This window comes from Podarcis pityusensis (genome assembly GCF_964106645.2).
Source record: "Podarcis pityusensis genome assembly, chromosome: 1".
NCBI classification, from domain to species: domain Eukaryota; kingdom Metazoa; phylum Chordata; class Lepidosauria; order Squamata; family Lacertidae; genus Podarcis; species Podarcis pityusensis.
The window spans coordinates 118,227,789-118,246,295 of NC_138028.1; the positions used below are offsets into that span (position 1 = coordinate 118,227,789).

General features: G+C 40.7%; 1 protein-coding gene across 1 annotated transcript in view; it reads left to right on the forward strand.

Moving 5' to 3' along the window:
• The window catches only part of LOC308458304 (dynein axonemal heavy chain 11-like), a 228,996-nt gene that overhangs the window by 147,762 nt on the left and 62,727 nt on the right, over nucleotides 1-18,507 (forward strand). The window contains exons 50-52 of the mRNA XM_080973289.1: nucleotides 1,688-1,831; nucleotides 3,387-3,569; nucleotides 14,941-15,042. Coding sequence (XP_080829415.1) covers nucleotides 1,688-1,831; nucleotides 3,387-3,569; nucleotides 14,941-15,042 — 429 coding nt within the window. The remainder of the gene's footprint in view (nucleotides 1-1,687; nucleotides 1,832-3,386; nucleotides 3,570-14,940; nucleotides 15,043-18,507) is intronic.

Consider the following 18,507-nt stretch of genomic DNA (forward strand, 5'->3'; position numbering starts at 1 on the left):
AAAGGGTTCCACGCTGCCTCGTTATTTAGTTCTTTTTCAAGACAGCTTCATCACATCACTGCTGCCATTAGTCATCAGTTACTAGACCAGGGTTTCCCAAACTTTGGTCTTCAGCTGGTTTTGGACTACAACTCCCATTATCCCCAGCTAGCAGGACCCAGTTGTCAAGGATGATGGGGATTGTAGTCCAAAAGCTGCTGGAGACCCAAGCTTGGGAAACCCTGTATTAGATGTTCAGCATGGAATAGGATGTTGTTGAGTGGAATTTGCCAGTCATCGCTAGATCATATCCGAAGCCCTTCAGCTGCTTCTGGAGTAAAAAAATAAAAACAGTGCATCACTGAAAAGGACAAAAGAGAGAGTGGATTTACATTTTAAAAATTGCATGTGGTGATTTATATGCACATATGCAAATTTAAGAGGTAATGGGCAGGGTTCTGCTAATGCGTCCTGTCAGCACAAGCCCTGTGCAAGGACTCCCACTTGTGCAATGGGGTTTTCCATACACACACCCAATTGGCTTAGGGGGTGTTGAGAGAGACCCCGGAACCTCATTTGTGGGCTGGAGAAGAAGGATTGTTCCATCTGGGAAGTGGAAATGGATCAACTTAGCATCATGTTGAATTCCTCACAATTACCATAATTTAGAGAGAAATACAATGCATCTCAGGGACGCGGGTGGCGCTGTGGGTTAAACCACAGAGCCTAGGACTTGCCGATCAGAAGGTGGGCAGTTCAAATCCCTGCGACGGGGTGAGCTCCCGTTGCTCAGTCCCTGCTCCTGCCAACCTAGCAGTTCGAAAGCACGTCAAAGTGCAAGTAGATAAATAGGTACCGCTCCGGCAGGAAGGTAAACGGCGTTTCCGTGCACTGTTCTGGTTCGCCAGAAGCGGCTTAGTCATGCTGGCCACATGACCCGGAAGCTGTACGCCGGCTCCCTCAGCCAATAAAGCAAGATGAGCACCGCAACCCCAGAGTCGGCCATGACTGGACCTAATGGTCAGGGGTCCCTTTACCTTTACCTTTACAATGCATCTCACCATAATGCGAAAGACTGTGACCAGGTCAGCTGTGTGCCTGCTCAGTCTGCTGTCAAGGTGTTAACAGCTGATGGGCGTCTTCATGGCTCCTGTTGCCCTCCCCTCTTAAAATTCCTTATATTTGAACTGGACTTTGAACCAGGTAAAGGTAAAGGACCCCTGGATGGGAGGTCAAAGGAGACTATGGGGTTGAGGCACTCATATAGCTTTCAGGCTGAGGAAGCTGGTGTTTGTCCACAGACAACTTTCCAGGTCATGGGGCCAGCATGACTAAACCGCTTCTGGCACAATGGAACACCATGATGGAAACCTGAGCGCACGGAAACACCGTTTACCTTCCCGCTGCAGCGGTACCTATTTATTTGCACTGGTGTGCTTTTGAACTGCGAGGTTGGCAGGAGCTGGGACAGAGCAATGGGAGCTCACCCCATCGCGGGGATTTGAACCACCAACCTTCTGATCAGCAAGCCCAAGAGGCTCAGTGGTTTAGACCACAGCGCCACACACTATAAAAGACTGCCCTCTGTAAAGTGTGACGTGTTCTCACCTTAATTGGATGTTACAGTCCTCTTTTAAATAATGCCAAGGTTTTCCTTTGGAAATATAATTGGTCTGTTAATATGGATGTTTTTCCTGTTCTATTTCAGCTGAACCTAACTGAGCTAAGAACTTTCCCAAACCCACCTGCTATCGTAACAAATGTGACGGCTGCAGTCCTGGTTCTCTCGTCTCCAGGCGGCAAGATTCCAAAGGACAGGAGCTGGAAAACCGCCAAGATGTATATGAGCAAGGTAAGCAGGAGGTGGTCTGTCAGGGGACACAGAGATTAACGCAAAAGTCTTCGTAAACATTTCTTAATCTCTGGCGTGCCTTGATCTACTAGTTACACATAGGAGGGAAATGCCAAAGATAATGGGCATGGCAGGAGTTTGTCAAAGAACTTCAGGAAAGGAAGGAAAGTAATTAGACACCTTTGACATTCTGTCAAAGGGCGGGGGAGGGGAATGTCATGACTTTGCGCCACACATTTCCCCAAATCATACTTATTAAATGTCAGCACAGTTTCTTATAAATATAAAACCTCTTCTGTGAAGGATGGGATGTAAGAAAAGTCTGTGTACTGCCAAAGAGGCGGCAACATTTTCTGTATAATTTATGCTGCTCATAACTCCTCAACAGTATTTTTAGTAGAAGTAGTAGCTATTATTATTATTATTATTAATATTATTATTATTGCTGCTGCTACTACTACTACTATTAAGGTGCCAAAAATATGTGCATCTTGTGAAGTGGTTAGAAGCTGTCACAAAAGGAAATCACAGGAATTTTTAAAAAGCGCTAACAGCTATTGCGGGGGCAACTTTTTCAATTAGTTTCTTTGACTTTACAGTGGTACCTTGGTTTACGAACTTAATCCGTTCCGGAAGTCCATTCTTAAACCAAAGCGCTCTTAAACCAAGGCATGCTTTCCCATAGCAGTGGGAGACTCAATTTACAAATGGAACACACACATCAGGAAGCGAAACATGTTCTGCTTCCAAGGCAAAGTTCACAAACCAAAACAGCTACTTCCGGGTTTGCAGCAATCTTAATCCAAGTTGTTCATAAACTAAGCTGTTCTTAAACCAAGGTACCATTGTATTTTGAAGGTACTGATTATCCCAAAACATGGCCAAAAGGCCTCTTTTAAAACTTTCAAAACATTAAAGAATAAACTCTGATCAGATATTTTGTCAGGGGGTCATACTAGCTTCACACAATTTACCGTATTTTTTGCTCTATAAGACTCACTTTTTCCCTCCTAAAAAGTAAGGGGAAATGTGTGTGTGTCTTATGGAGCGAATGCAGACTGTGCAGCTATCCCAGAAGCCAGAACAGCAAGAGGGATTGCTGCTTTCACTGCGCAGCGATCCCTCTTCCTGTTCTGGCTTCTGAGATTCAGAATATTTTTTTTTCTTGTTTTCCTCCTCCAAAAACTAGGTGCGTCTTGTGGTCTGGTGCGTCTTATAGAGCGAAAAATACGGTAGTTAATTGTGTGTTTTCTCCTGCTCTGGAGGGTAGGACTCGAGGCAATGGCTTCAAGTTCACAAGAAAGGAGATTCTGACTTAAACAGTCAGAAAAACTTTCTGACAGTAAGAGCTGTTCAGCAGTGGAAGAGACTCCCTCAGGAGGTTGTGGACTCTCCTTCCTTGGAGGTTTTTAAGCAGAGGTTGGATGGCCATCTGTCATGGATGCTTCAGTTGAGATTCCTGCATTGCATGTGGTTGGACTAGATGAACCTTAGGGCCCTTTCCAACTTCCAAGATTCTATGATTTGGGGTGGCCTCCTTCTCTTTGCTCTTTAGGTAGATGAATTCCTCCAAAGTCTCATCAATTTTGATAAAGAACATATCCCTGAAGCCACTGTTAAAGCTGTAAAAGAAGATTATCTGAGTGATCCAGAGTTCAGCCCAGAGTTTGTACGGACAAAATCTTCAGCAGCTGCTGGTCTTTGTGCATGGGTTATTAATATCATTAAATTCCACGAGGTAGGAATTAATAATATTTACCTTAGCTCTACTTTATTTTCTAATTGCTTAAGAAATCGTAATCATATTTATTTATTACAGTTCTAACCCTGCTTTACCTCCAAAGAGTTCAAGGTAGTGTACAAGGCTCTACCTCCACCTGTTTTGTCCTCACAAGAACTGTGTGAGGTAGGTGAGGTTGAAGATGTTGGCTGGCCCAAGGACAACCCATAAACTTCATGGCTGAGTGGAAATTTGATTCCACAGCTCTACTCTACCAGTCACTCTCGTCATTGTGTCATCATAGTATTCCTTCAGGAAAATGGACACACGCTTTGGACAGCCTTAAGCTATTTGTAGAGACATGGGTGGTGCTGTGGTCTAAACCACAGAGCCTAGGGCTTGCCGATCAGAAGGACAGCGGTTCGAATCCCCGCGACGGGGTGAGCTCCCATTGTTCGGTCCCCTCTCCTTACAACCTAGCAGTTCGAAAGCATGTCAAAGTGCAAGTAGATAAATAGATACCCGCACTTCTTGCCAGATCCCCTATTGGACTGAGGAGAATGTTGCAAGCTCTACATGAATACTGTGATCAGCATGAGCTCCAACCCAACTATGCTAAGACCAAGATCATGGTCTTCTCTGCCCGACCGAGACTCCATCGATGGTCGATGAATGGGATCCCCCTAGAGCGGGTTAACTGCTTTAAATATCTGGGACAAGTAATACGGTCAAATAGGTCTTTTCTGGCCCATAGAGACTATATAACAACTAACGCATCTAAAGCAGCCATCCAGATTAGATCTCTATATGCTAAGAATCAGGCTCAATCAATCAAGATAGCTTTGAGACTCATTCAAATGAAAGTCCTCCCCCTTCTTTTGGTGGGCATCTCTTTAGGCTCCCGTAGGGATTTTTTGAAACTGGATTCTATCCAAACGCGATTCCTTAGAGCCATCCTTAGGATTCCCCCCTCGGTAGCGGGTGCGGTTATGAGATTAGAGGTCGGCTGGCAAGCTCTACGGTATGTGGCCTTGAAGACGAAGCTCTGGCTATGGCTCAAGCTTTGTTTTAAACCAGTGGGTATTGCCCCCTTGATATTGAGGGACGATTTCCAATCATCGTGGGAAAGGGAGGTCATTAATGAGGTTCAATCCTGCGGATTGTCTCTCCTTTACTTTGAGTTCATGACGTACAATCAAGCTAGAGCTGTGATCTCCCGGAGACTGAGTGGCATTGCCAGACAAGAGGACATAGCCCAGGTAAAACCAGGGATGTTCCCCCAGAGACTGTTTGATAACCTTGCGATCGAAGGAGGAAAGGGATAAGATTTTGGGCTTGCACTACGGAAAGTCACTGGACATTTTGGGCAGAAGAATTGAAATTTATAAAGATATCCCGAGACAACTGCTGGACCTGAGATCTGAATACTCCGAATTGGCTAGATTGTTGAGGAGCAACGCAATCAGCTTTAGGTGGGAATTTCCTCAGGGATTATCTTTTACCTTTAGAGGGAAGAAGGTTAAAATCAAAACATTGGAAGACAGAGATAAATTTTTGACTGCTTACGGAGAGGACCTACAGAAAGGAATTGAAACACCATTTGGGCCTGGAGCATCTGCTGTACCTACACCCTTGGACACTGAAGATTCAGAGAAAAAGGAACCACCCCTTGAAAAATAACAGATTTATTCAGGATGTCTCTGCAACTTCTGAGCTGGAACATAAATGGCGCTAACATTCCGGAGAAAAGGAAAAAAATATTCCATATTTTGAAAAAAGAACAATTGGACATTATTTGTTTGCAAGAAACACATGTGACTAGGCTACACAGAAAAGTGCTAATAAATAAAAGATTAGGCCAAGAATTTATATCCTCGGACCGAGTGAAGAAGAGAGGAGTGGTGATCTATGCAAAAGAGAGCCTGTCACCTAAATTCCTTTTTAAAGATGAACATGGAAGAATTTTGGCAATTGAGATACAACACCAAGGAGAGAAGTTTTTGATATTAGGAATTTATGCACCAAATGAGGGGAAATCAGAATTTTATAAGAAGTTGCATGAGAGTGTCCTGGACTATCTGGACTATGACAACATCATTATGATGGGAGATATGAATGGCGTGGTTTCAACCAATATGGATAAGTCTCAAAATCAAAATGTGACAAAAGATGGCAAACTACCTAAGACTTTTTTTGAACTGACTGACAATATGGACTTGATTGACATTTGGAGGATAAAGAACCCCTTGGGAAGAGAAGGAACATTCTTCTCGGAAGCCCAACTGACATGGACAAGAATCGACCAAATATGGATATCTAGAGGTCTGGCACCTAAGACCAGAAAGGTGGAAATCTGCCCAAAGACCTGCTCTGACCATAATGCGGTAAAGATGGATATGACACTATTACCAACCGGCTCCTTTAGATGGAAAATGAATGACAACTTGTTTAGAGATCAGGGAATCATTAAGAAGGCCCAAAAAGCTTTGAAGGATTATTTTGAGATAAATTTGAACACTTCGGTGGAAAAAAGAATTATCTGGGACGCAAGTAAGGCCGTGATGAGGGGGTTCTTGATACAACAGAACGCTGTAAAGAAAAGGACACAAAATGAGAAAAAAGACAAGATCTTGGAGAAAATTAAAGAACTAGAGAAGAAGTTAAGATCTAAACCGAAGTCACAGCCGATTCTGAGAGAAATTAAACTATACCAAGCACAATATTCTAAACTGATAAACCAGGAAATAGAGTGGAAAGTTAAACTAATGAAACAAAAAACATTTGAATCTGCAAATAAATGTGGGAAACTGCTAGCTTGGCAGTTGAAGAAAAGACAAAAACTAAACACAGTTACTAATTTAGAGATTGAAGGAAGAAACATTCAGAACCCCGTGGATATTAGAAAATGCTTCCAGAAATACTTTAAAAAACTATATACACAAGGGCCGCAAGATGAGGCTGAGATTAAACAATTTTTGGAAAAGAATGGACTACCAAAATTGTCACAAGAAAATAGATCAATCCTGAATTGTAAAATAACACCACAAGAGATTGAGCTTGCCATTCAGAACATGAAATTGGGCAAATCTCCAGGGCCAGATGGGCTGACCTCCAAGTACTACAAGATATTGAAGGACTATCTGATACAACCACTGATGGAGGTCAGCAATGAAATTATGGAGGGGAAGAAGGCGCCGGAATCGTGGAAAGAAGCCTTTATCACATTGATACCAAAATCGGAAGCTGAAAAGACACAACTCAAGAACTACCGTCCCATCTCCCTCTTAAATGTGGATTACAAAATATTTGCAGACATTTTAGCAAGTAGATTTAAAAAAGTTCTAAATGAAGTAATCCATAAAGATCAGGCAGGCTTTCTCCCAGGTAGACATTTGTTTGCTAACACAAGGAACATTATCGATATTTTGGAACTCTTGCAAACAGATGTCAACATAAAAGCAGTGCTAATTTTTATAGATGCGGAGAAGGCCTTTGACAACATCTCTTGGAAATTTATGAAAGGGAACTTAGAAGGGATGGGAGTGGGACGGGGTTTTGAAAATGGGATTGACGCAATTTATTCAGAACAAAAGGCCAAATTGATAGTTAACAATGTGGTTACAGAAGAGTTTAAAATTGAAAAAGGAACACGACAAGGTTGCCCTATTTCCCCATTGTTATTTATCTCAGTTCTGGAGGTGCTCTTGAATATGATTAGAGGAGACCGGTTGGTGGAAGGAATACAGGTCGGAGTGAAACAATATAAACTCAAAGCTTTTGCAGATGACCTAGTTTTGACCCTGCAGGAGCCAGAATCTAGTACGAAAAGAGCATTGCAAATAATTCAAGACTTTGGTCGGGTGGCGGGATTTAAATTAAACAAGCAGAAAACTAAGGTAGTGGGAAAAAACCTGACAGATGCAGAGTCAGAACGGTTTCAGAGAGAGACAGAGTTAAATGTGGTTAAGAAAGTTAAATACCTAGGGGTAAACATAACAGCAAAAAATCTGAGTTTATTTAAGGATAACTATGAGAAATGTTGGTCAGAAATTAAGAGAGATTTAGACAGCTGGTCAAGACTGAAACTTTCCTTGTTAGGCCGAATTGCTGCTATCAAGATGAATGTATTGCCAAGGATGTTGTTTCTGTTCCAAACATTACAGATTGTGGATAAGACAGAGTGCTTTCGGAAGTGGCAGAGAGATATTTCTAAATTTGTCTGGCAGGGCAAAAAGCCCAGAATTAAGTTTAAGATACTAACAGATGCGAAAGAAAGAGGGGGCTTTGCCCTGCCAGACCTAAGGCTCTATTATGAATCAGCAGCTTTCTGCTGGTTAAAAGACTGGCTACTTCTCGAGGACACTGATGTGCTGGATTTGGAAGGTTTTAACAATGCTTTTGGTTGGCATGCATATTTATGGTATGACAAGGTTAAGATTAACAAGGTTTTCAAGAATCATATTGTCAGAAAAGCAGTGTTTAATGTCTGGACAAAATATAAAGACTTACTGGAAAATAAAACACCAAGGTGGCTTTCACCATTGGAAGCTAAGGCCCGAAAAAGACCCAACATGGAGGCCAATTGGCCAAAGTATTGGGAAATACTAGAAAAGGATGGAGATAATTGGAAACTGCAGAGTATGGAGAAAATGAGAGATAAAGTGCGAGATTGGTTACATTACGCTCAGATTAAGGAAGTTTTTAAACTTGACAAAAAGTTAGGGTTCCAGGTGGAGAAATCGAAGTTGGAAACGGAATTGTTAGAGCCTAAGACTAAGGTACTTTCAAGAATGTATAACTTGCTGTTAAAATGGAACACACAAGATGAAACGGTAAAATTAGCCATGATAAAGTGGGCACAGGACATTGGGTATAATATCATGTTTGAGGACTGGGAAAGGTTGTGGACTACTGGGTTGAATTTCACTGCTTGCAACGCTTTGAAAGAAAATGTAATGAAAATGATATATAGATGGTATATGACCCCAGTCAAACTTGCAAAAATATACCACTTGTCTGATAATAAGTGTTGGAAATGTAAAGAAAAGGAAGGAACATTCTTTCACCTCTGGTGGACCTGCCCTAAAGTGAAGGCTTTCTGGGAAATGATATATAATGAACTGAAAAAGGTATTTAAGTATACCTTCTCTAAGAAACCAGAGGCCTTTCTTCTGGGTATGGTGGGCCAAGGGGTGGTAAAGAAGGATCGAATATTCTTTATGTATGCCACAACAGCAGCAAGGATACTTCTCGCGAAGCACTGGAAAACACAAGATCTACCCACACTGGAAGAATGGCAGATGCAACTGATGGACTATATGCAATTGGCTGAAATGACCGGCAGAATCCGAGATCTGGGAGAGGAGACGGTAGAAGAAGATTGGAAAAAATTTAAGATTTATTTGCAAAAACATTGTAAACTGTATGAATGCTAAGCAGGATGCTTGATCATAAACAATTTGGCACCATCAAAATAGATGAAGAGAAGTAGGAAGATAAGAAAATGTAAGAAAAAACAATTTTTATTTTGGACAAACAGTTGGATAAATTTAATTGATAATTAGACAGTGAGGATGGAAGTAAGGTGATAATTTGCTGGATTAAATTTTTTCAACATGGAAGGTAGGGGCAGGAGATGTGAGGAGGTCACAAGAAGATAAGAAAGTATGTTACGTTTTGTTATAATTTTGTTTGATTATTATATTGCAACTTAAAAATTTCAATAAAATATTTATAAAAACAAAAACAAAAACCAGGGATGTTCCTAGGGTACCAGATTTATCGGACCATACCAGCCCCCTACCTTGCAGAAATCCACTATGTGGAATACCGTAGACTTCTTACAGCGGCTAGATTAAATGTCCTTGACTCTGCGATATTGTGGGGAAGGTACAGGGGAGTACCATACACCCAGAGAACCTGTCATTGTGCCATGGGTGTGGTTGAGTCCACCGAACACATTCTCTTGACTTGCCCTTCCTATGCAGAGCTTAGACAAAATTTTATAGACCCACTCTTATGTCAATTCAGCTTCCTACCCGGAGAAAACCAGGTTTTACACTTGCTGAATAACACCACTAGAGCCAAATTGGTGGCCAAATTTCTCTTCTTAGCTTTTAAGCGTCGCAAGACTATAATTGACTGTATTGATATGGGGCTATCTGTTTAGCCCATTTTAGTGTTGGCTAAGTTTTAAAATCTTCCTGGATGTTTTTAACTGTGTATTGACAAAATGTACTTTTTTCTGACTGACGGTCGAATAAAAATGGTGATGATGATGATAAATAGATACCGCTCCGGCGGGAAGATAAACAGTGTTTCCGTGCGCTGCTCTGGTTCGCCAGAAGCGGCTTAGTCAAGCTGGCCACATGACCCAGAAGCTGTATGCCGGCTTCCTCGGCCAGTAAAGCGAGATGAGCGCCACAACCCCAGAGTCGGCCATGACTGGACCTAATGGTCAGGGGTCCCTTTACCTTTGAAACTATTTGTGTTTGACAGTTATGTGGATCTTGACGTGAAGTAAATGTATGACATTTTAAGCAGTGCTATTTTTCTAGGAAAAGAGGTGCCGATGCACACCTTCTTCTCTTAGAATGGCAATGGCACCCACCTGAGAGGTGCCGGAACTGGGGTTCCAGTCAGTTCCAGCTGGAAAACAGCCCTGGTTTTAGGTATTAGAAAGATGATTATTATGTTTTTTAAAAAGACCTAAAGACAGAAAAGGCTGGCTCATCTTTAAATGTTCCAGAGCTACTAGAAATTTGGCCGGCTAAATGTTTTGCTCGTTATTGTGGCAAATGAAATAACAAAACAAATAAAAGTATTTCGTTGCCAGGAAGTCTCTCAGGCTTATCACTTATGGAAAGCTTCAGCTAGCCAGCCAGCAATTAGAGCTATCATCTAGACCAGTGTTCCCCAACCTTGGGCCTCCAGCTGTTTTTGGACTACAATTCCCATCATCCTTGACCACTGGTCTTGCTAGCAAGGGATGATGGGAGTTGTAGTCCAAAAACAGCTGGAGGCCCAAGGTTGGGGAACACTGATCTAGACTGCTGTCACTGGTGTCCAAAGCACACTCCCATAAAACAAGTTTGAAGGAGAGTGGCTGCTTTCAGGTGGCTGTCAAAAGGAAAGGAATATTTTGGGGTGAGCCTTTGGGGGATGTGAATCACAGCCCCAGGAATTCTGTTCTTCTGAAGACAGCAAGAGGAGGAACATCTGCAATATATTATTGTTGACCTTGTTATTATTATACTGAACGTGCTGTTTGGGTATTTTCATATTGGTTTTTCACCTTCATTTAAGCTGCTTTAAGTATTATTTTAATAAATAAAGAAAGGACCTACCCATGTGATGCTGACACAAATCCCTATACCAGGCATGGCCAAACTTGGCCCTCCAGCTGTTTTGGGACTACAACTCCCATCATCCCTAGCTAACAGGACCAGTGGTCAGGGGTGATGGGAATTGTAGTCCCAAAACAGCTGGAGAGCCAAGTTTGGCCATGCCTGCCCTACACTAACACTATGCAACAGAATGAAAGAATAATACACCACATCTCCCTCTCTCTCCCTCCCTCTTTCCCCTCTCTTCCCCCCAATCACAAGATGTCTGTGACAAAAGTGTCTCTCAGTGAATGTAAACAAACTGTGAAAAAGAAACTACGGATTTAAAGTGGACATGATAGGTGTACTTTCCCCTGTTTGTTTGTTTGTTTGTTTGTTTTGTAACACAATAAAAAAATTAAATAAAAACTAATCTTAAAAAAGCAGAGTATACTAATTTTATCTAATATTTAATCTATGAAACCATGACCCCAATGTCACACTTTTAAATATTTTTTATTTGGTTTTACAAATATTAGTTTATAACAATCCAAAATACATATCCATATTTTGAGATTTCTCCAAATCTCTGGACTTCCCACCTTCCCCTCCATTGTAAACCCTCTCAGCTGCATATTATTTCATAATCCATTTTGTGTCTCTTTCCATATTGTCCATGATACTCAGTACATTACAAGTGTTGTTAAAATCCTGCTAACGTTTTCATCTGCTTACAGTGGTCTCCTAGAAGATAAACTATAATTTTTTCCCATTCATTATTGAAGTTTTGGTCTTCTTGGTTCCTGAGCCTTCCTGTCAGTTTTGCCATTTCGGCATAGTCCAACAGTTTAGTTTGCCGTTCCTCTCTGGTAGCGATGCTTTTAAAGTGTTTTTATGTGCTAAACCTTTGCCTGTTTCCAACTACAAGAATGCCAGTATCCAGGAAGTATATCACAAAGAAGCAAAGTTACCGTAGTTTGGCACACTGGCAGGGCACCATAGTGCTATAGTGCGACCAAAGCAGTATCCAAAAAATTGAAACATTTGTGGCATGAAAAGCTATGGTTTTCCAGCAAAAAGCTTCTGACTGTGTATGGATTGCTAAAGGTGCCGTGTGACTATCCAGAAAATTTTGAAGGTGCAAATTGACTGGAATGTGAGAACAGACACAACCACTGTCAAGAGCACAAATTGCTCTGAATGTACATGGAAAGTTCCGAGACCAGGGAGAAGAGTCGATGGAAGAAGATTGGAAAAAGTTTAAAGATTATCTACAGAAATATTGTAAAATTAATGAATGTTAGAATGATGTTGGATAGAAACTAAGTGGTCTTTAGCTGAAAGGTTACAAGGGAAAATGAAAAAAGAGTTTATTATGTAACATGTAAAAATCTAAAATTACAATATTTTTATGACTAATGACTAGGATACTAAAAGAGGGGAGGGATTTGCTGAACAAAATAACTGAACTGGAATACAAAAAAGGAAGGTGTGAGGAGGTCCTGGAAATAAGCAAATGAAGGTCAAGTAATGGAAGGAAAGAATTGTTTTTAAATATTTTTACTTTGTATGCTTTCTTGCTTTTTTTTCTTTTTTTTGTGTGTGTTTTGTAAAACATTGAAAATCTTAATAAATATCTTATTAAAAAAAAAAAGGAAAGTTTCGTTTGGAGGGCCCTAATATAGTATAGATGCCTGGTAACGTTAAATTTGTATTTTATTTTGTACGGGCGTTTCTTAGTGGTATTGTAGAAATGATATTACCCTCCACGTCTTATGAATGGAACTTTACCTTTCTGGATGTGAACTCTGCACTCTTTCACTCAGCAGTTGTCTATCAACTCCCCTTCAAACTGTTAAAATTTATGCTCACTGTGGATCAAGCTCCACAGAAGGAGCGTTTGACTATCTGACTGCTGTCACTTGAGTAGGAGTCAATGTGTATTTTGCACAGAGCCAACATACACCCTTCCCATTCAAAAATTGTCATCAGTGTTTTAATTAAAAGGTCCATAAACCACACTACAATTTGTATGGCTCTAACTATAATTCTTAGCACAACATGGTTACAAACAATGACATAACGTTGTTTTAGTATGTACTAACTAAAGCAAGGTTGTAATGTTTACATTGGGTTCTGTTTCTTTGATATATGCACAGAGGAGGGCTTGCTGTTAGGTGTGGCGCCATGTTTATGATTAAACACTTTATTCGTACTCATATGTCAATCTATTAGTGAGCTGTTAATTCAAATGCTACTATGATGTATTTTATCGCCATTAGCACATTTATCACAGGTAGATATAAAACTTAGACAAAGGTGTATGTTCTCATTAATGATGAACAGCCTATTCATCTTACTAGAATGTAATTAATGTAGGTTGCAATACTTAATTTTTCACTGTTTGTCATGATGCATATTTAACATTTCTTCTATCCTTTATCAATCTGCTTTCCTTTTGCGTGGACATGTCCAAAAGATATATGTAAGTGTGGTACTTTTAGGTGTGTGTGTGTGTGTGTGTGTGTGTTTTAAAAGTTGGCAATTTATTTTTCTGAATGTTATAGCCCATAGCGTTTGTACAAACTTAAGGCGTGTTCATACCGATTATATGAACATTCCCCCCTTAATTATTATATGTTTAACATTGATCAGTTGAACCCATAAAACAGGTGTGAAAGATCAATTCTGCTGGTGGTTTGATCCCATCTTATATCAGATGTTCATATGACATAATGTACTTTCCCTGCTAATAAGTTGCATTTTAATGTCGAACCCTCAATAATAATAATAATAATAATAGTAATTTTTATTTATACCCCGCCCTCCCCAGCCAAGACTGGGCTCAGGGCGGCTCACACCAAGTACAAAACAATTGATTAAAATACAACTTAAAAACAAGATTAAAATACAACATTAAAATGCAGCCTCATTTGAGTAGAAACTCAAAACAAAAACTTTTTGGGGATGAAAACGTCAAATCTTCACCAAGGCCAACTATCCAGACTGGTCCTAGGTGGGCCAGGAAAAAAAGCCAAGGAAGTCCCCAAATAGGAGTTCCATCACAGAAGGAGAAAGGAAAAAGGATAGAGGGGAAGGGGATCAAGTTGATTCCAAGCCAAAGGCCAGGCGGAACAACTCTGACTTACAGGCCCTGCGGAAAGAAATCAGATCCTGCAGGGCCCTGGTCTCATGAGGCAGAGCGTTCCACCAGGCCGGAGCCAGAGTTGAAAAGGCCCTGGCTCTGGTTGAAGCTAATCTGACTTCCTTAGGGCCTGGGACCTCTAGGGTGTTGCTATTTATGGACCTTAAGGTCCATAAATGATGATCAGCACAGGGATCCTGCAAGAAAAGGTAATGGAAAAAGTTACATAAAATGGAACAGAGGGGAAAGTAAGCATGTATGTACCCACTAACCCTGACTCCTCACCTAACATATCTCGGTTCCCACCAAAACCCTAAGTAAATGTATCATTGTTGTGATGTAATTAACTGTGAACACTCTCTTTTTCTAAATTGCTGCTGTTTGGGGACACATCTCAGGTCAGGCTGTGACGAAATAATGGGTACAGTGGTACCTTGGTTTACAAACAGTCCTGTATAAAAACTATTTGGTTTATGAACTCCGCAAAACTGAAAGTAGTGTCCTGGTTAGCGAACTTTACCTTGGTCTACGAACGGAATCCGAACAGTGGAAGGGCACCAGCAGCAGAAGGCCTCATTAGGTAAAGCACGCCTCAGTTTAAGAACGGATTCAGTTTAAGAACTGACTTCAGGAACAGATTAAGTTCGTAAACTGAGGTACCACTGTATTGAGAAACTGGCCAGTTGAAGATCAATGAACTTCAAGCTCCAAGCTTAGAATCACTGAACTGAGTCCTCATTAGACAGTGTCCACTTTCAAACTGTTATAAGTTTTTCAAACGATTCTATGATTCTAACCCTTTTGGAGCTTTCCGGACTGCTATCTGAATTCAGGCCTCTATCAACTTACCACTTTCTGTGGTAAATTTCTGTGATGTGCGGTGCACAGTTTAAACATGTATCCTGCTCTAACCTTTTAGGTTTACTGCGAAGTAGACCAAAAACGGCAAGCCCTGGCACAAGCCAACGCAGACTTGGTCGTTGCAGCGGAAAAACTTGAGTCAATAAGGAAGAAGCTCAATGTAAGTGTTATTGTCTTCAGTTTATGTAGGCCTCTTCCTATCTCCTACATATCAAACATTGGGCACCATTCCTCTTTATATGTCAAATTTTAAAATTCCATTATTGTTCTTGGAGGCAATGAAAGGGTTTCTAGCCTGGATAATCATTTGTTGTGTTTTGTTTGGCTTGAAGCACTCGTCCAAAATAATAGAACAAAGTATTATTGTTATTGTCTCCTATGACCCCAATTGCCTATTTACCCACTGATTAGGAGCTTTTTAAAAAAGGATCTGTAGGTGGGTTTTCTCTTGATATTTGAGTGACATGCATTCAATATTAGTTTACCTTTGCTGGCTATAAAGGGGGGGGGGGGCGACCAACTGAAGTGGCAGTCATTTTTGGCTATAGCCTAGCCTATTTCTCAGATAAATGCTGTTCCTTGATATAAATGGCCAAGTTTCCATTTAGCTTTCAGTTGCAAGTCAGGGAACACTCTATTTAGGCTGGCTTAAGCTTTCAGTTGCAAGAAGTATCCATCATAAAAGGAAAAAGAATTTCTTCCTCTTAATTTGGGGGAGACTACACCTTCTTGATCCACCTGATAGAGGTGCTATGCAGCAGCAAATAAATGTATTCTAGTTTCCTTCCACTACTTACCTAGGAGTAAAGGTGTTTCCAGATGGGTGTTTATTGTGCTTCTAAGGTACACAAGTTTGTTTGATTTTGCAGCATCCACAAGACATTGACATAAAAATGCCACCCCGTATTGTCGACATTCTGATTTCAGCTGGATTTATCTTTTTTCAAGAAAAATGCAATAAATAATATTTGAAAACTGTTGCCAGCAAACCATATGCAGTGTCTAAATATGCTTAGGATTGTGCTGTTAAATGAACAAAGAAGATGAATTAAAATGGAAAAAGTTTGCTTTAACACAGTAGGAATCATTAGTGTAGCCTTGAGCCTAGGGCTTGCCGATTGGAAGGTCGGCGGTTCGAATCGCCGCGATGGGGTGAGCTCCCATTGCTCACTCGCAGCTCCTGCCAACCTAGCAGTTTGAAAGCATGTCAATGTCCAAGTAAATAAATAGGTACTGTTCCAGCAGGAAGGTAAAGGGCGTTTCTGTGTGCTGCTCTGGATTCGCCAGAAGCGGCTTAGTCATGCTGGCCACATGACCCAGAAAATTGTCTGCGGACAAACGCCAGCTCCCTTGGCCAATAAAGCGATATGACCGCCGCAACCCCATAGTCGTTCACGACTGGACTTAACTGTCAGGGGTCCTTTACCTTTACATTTAAGCATTATTACATGAAAAGGAATCCCAGTAAACTCAAAGGGAATTCAAGTCAATGTGCCCAGTAATTCAGCAAACAAATGGTGTTTGCAATCAACGTGCATAGTTTGTTTGATGTGTGACTTCAGTAATACTGATTTTAAACTCAGCAGTTCTAAAAATTACATTTGTTTTTATACAGGTGTGCAGTTCCTCTTCAGTTGATATTATGTTTGGTGAATTACTAAATCACGACATAGTATTAAATGTGAAACTGTAGAGCATGGAGCAAACCAACAAACTCTCAGGCCTATTTCAACTGATAAGGAATAACAAAGTATAAAGCTGTTGTTAACCTTTGTGACTTTTCCCAAGTTTCAAAGCTAGTTGTAAAAACAAGTTGTAAAATTCACCAGTAGGTGAAGAATTTATTCTATTTATGACTTGACCATTTAACTCCAAACAAGAATTTCAAATAATACTAGGGAATGATGAACATTTGAACTCAGAATGTTCTGGAGGGGGTTTTCCCCTTAATTCTAAACTCTGGTTTCTCAGCAGAGATATTGATTTTCTTGCATTTGTCCAATAACCAACAAAAATGGGTCTGGTCATTCAACTGGAATGCTAGTTACATTTAGTAGCTACATTTAATTCAAGGACTTTTAACTCACTTTTGCTGCTGTTTTTCAGTTTGATCATTTCTGAAAGGGATCCACCATGTGTGCAAAGACACCTGGGTGTTTTTTGGAGCCCAATGCTCACTTGCAACATGGGTTGCCTCCTACAAATGTATCATGATCTCATTCCATACATACAATCTCATAAGTCATGATTCATGGCAGCTTCACACAAACCAACGCACACCTGTGCAAACAGGTACACATTCTCTCGCAGATACAGCCCCTGCTTCCCATATCTCTGTTCAGAGCATTGCCTCCCCATTGCTAACTCTCCGCTCAACATTTCAAAAAATTTCCGGTGCACCACTGGATACACACAAAAAATAGCAAGCAATATTTTTTTAGATGTTAAAGGAACAGGAGCAGGGCTTTTATAGGTAAAGGTAAAGGGACCCCTGACCATTAGGTCCAGTAGTGACCGACTCTGGGGTTGCGGCGCTCATCTCGCTTTATTGGCCAAGGGAGCCGGCATGCAGCTTCCGGGTCATGTGGCCAGCATGACTAAACCACTTCTGGCGAACCAGAGCAGCACACGGAAAAGCCGTTTACCTTCCTGCCAGAGTGGTACCTATTTATCTACTTGCACTTAGCATGCTTTCGAACTGCTAGGTTGGCAGGAGCAGGGACCAAGCAACGGGAGCTCACCCGTTGGGGATTCGAACCGCCGACTTTCTGATAGGCAAGTCCTAGGCTCTGTGGTTTAACCCACAGTGCCACCCGTGTCAGGGCTTTTATAGAAGTTGGCAAAAGAGAGAGAGGTATAATGTCTGGTCTGCAGTTAAGGAGTGGGTGCCACATTGCCTGCTAGAGTGCAATCGCCAGGTTGCAATTCTCTGATTTCTTCTGCCTCAAATTGATTGTTTGCAAACAATCAATGACAAGCAAAACAAACAATGACAAGCAAAAACAAGCAAACAAACAATGACTTAGTAGTCTCAGTTGCACATAGGCAAAATCAAACAGTGTTCCATTTTTAGAAAATTGAATAGTTTGTTTTATTTACCAAGAGTTCTTATATCACTAACTCGTGATCATTTATGAACAAATTAAATAGCAGCAACTCAATATAGATCCTTGGACACAAATCTCTCTACCCTTCTATCCATTGTGAAAACAACCCTTTTTATTTCTTTCACATTTTACTTTTCACTTTATTTTATAAACTTCTAGGCTTTCTGCTCTCGACCCTTCTATAGTGTTTCAAAAATCTGTAAGTGCCGTCATGTTGTGACATCAAATGGGGCCGTAATAAGTCTATTTTAAGAAGAAGTGTTCAACATTACATAGGCTTTAAAAAAATATGTTGAAGATAGTGTATTAATGTCAAAACTGTCACGGTGCTTAGATGTCAAGCCCAAACTGGATGCATGCAACCTTTTAAGAGTAAATCCAAAATTAGATGATACAGATCTGAATTCTTTTGTAATTTTGAGAAATAGTATTTCAAAGGAAGTGCAATCTATCTACCTTCTGTCTATCTATCTGTCTATCTATGTTGGATCCTCCTCACAGACTTACTGGGACTTCCC